At 44.9% G+C, this 889-nt stretch overlaps 1 protein-coding gene across 2 annotated transcripts in view; it reads left to right on the forward strand.

Moving 5' to 3' along the window:
- Nucleotides 1–351, forward strand: part of unc5cb (unc-5 netrin receptor Cb) — a 124965-nt gene extending 124614 nt beyond the window's left edge. For both annotated transcript variants that reach the window (XM_005735192.1, XM_005735193.1), the window contains one exon: nt 69–351. In XM_005735192.1, the coding sequence (XP_005735249.1) occupies nt 69–228 (160 nt within the window). In that variant the 3' untranslated portion in view covers nt 229–351. The remainder of the gene's footprint in view (nt 1–68) is intronic.
- The last annotated feature ends 538 nt before the right edge of the window (nt 352–889 follow it).

The raw sequence follows: 889 nt of genomic DNA on the forward strand, positions 1-889 counted from the left end.
CTCTCTATTAACCATTTGTCTGCTTTTCTAACCTACCTCTCTCTGGTTTCACATGATCACTCTTTTAGGTATCTTAACTACTTTGCCACCAAATCCAGCCCCACTGGAGTGATCCTGGACTTGTGGGAGGCCCAGCATTTTCCTGACGGCAACCTCAGTCGCCTTGCCCAAGTACTGGAGGAGATGGGACGCCATGACAGCCTTGTTCCCGCGGTGACTGAACACTGACATCTGCCTGCCAGGGACAAGTGACATTCCAGGGAGGAAGAAGACACAAAGTGAATATGAAAAGAGGGTGGACCCCCTCAAACACACCCCACACACCCCCCAAAAAACAACAACAAAAAAAAGCAGGAAAAGTCATTCTCGATGACAAATGCACGCACACACACTCACAGAAGCTGCCTGTGTGTACACTCAAAGAAGTAAGGAGATAGTCACAGCCAGGTCTACCCTGCCATGACCCAGTTAAATATTGGCAACAAAGGTTGTGAAAACTTGGAGAGTAAACAAGAATCTCTGCCAGTCATTTTCAGGCTGTTTCTCTCCTCGTTCTTTCTCTCTCTCTCTCCCTCTCTTGTAAGAATGATTTGATATTTTTGGCTATGGTTTCCTTGGAAACATGTTTCCGGTTTATTCGGATGGACTGTGCAGATGTGGATGATGCCCTCACAACAGTGACACGCGCTAAAGAGGTCAATGGATCAAAGGAGGAAGATCGGCGAAAGAACGTCTCATTCTCCAAAAATCAGTCTCCATGGCAACTCCATGGAAAAGTATGTGTTCTGTGACAACATAGTATTTAATGATATGCCTATTTATACATGTCTTTTTTTGTATCTTATGCTGTCTGTTACTGAACCGTATTTCGTTTCTTCTTTCATTGCGT

The sequence above is a fragment of the Pundamilia nyererei genome, unplaced genomic scaffold, assembly GCF_000239375.1.
Source record: "Pundamilia nyererei isolate P.nyererei 1_Seehausen unplaced genomic scaffold, PunNye1.0 scaffold00063, whole genome shotgun sequence".
NCBI lineage: Eukaryota > Metazoa > Chordata > Actinopteri > Cichliformes > Cichlidae > Pundamilia > Pundamilia nyererei.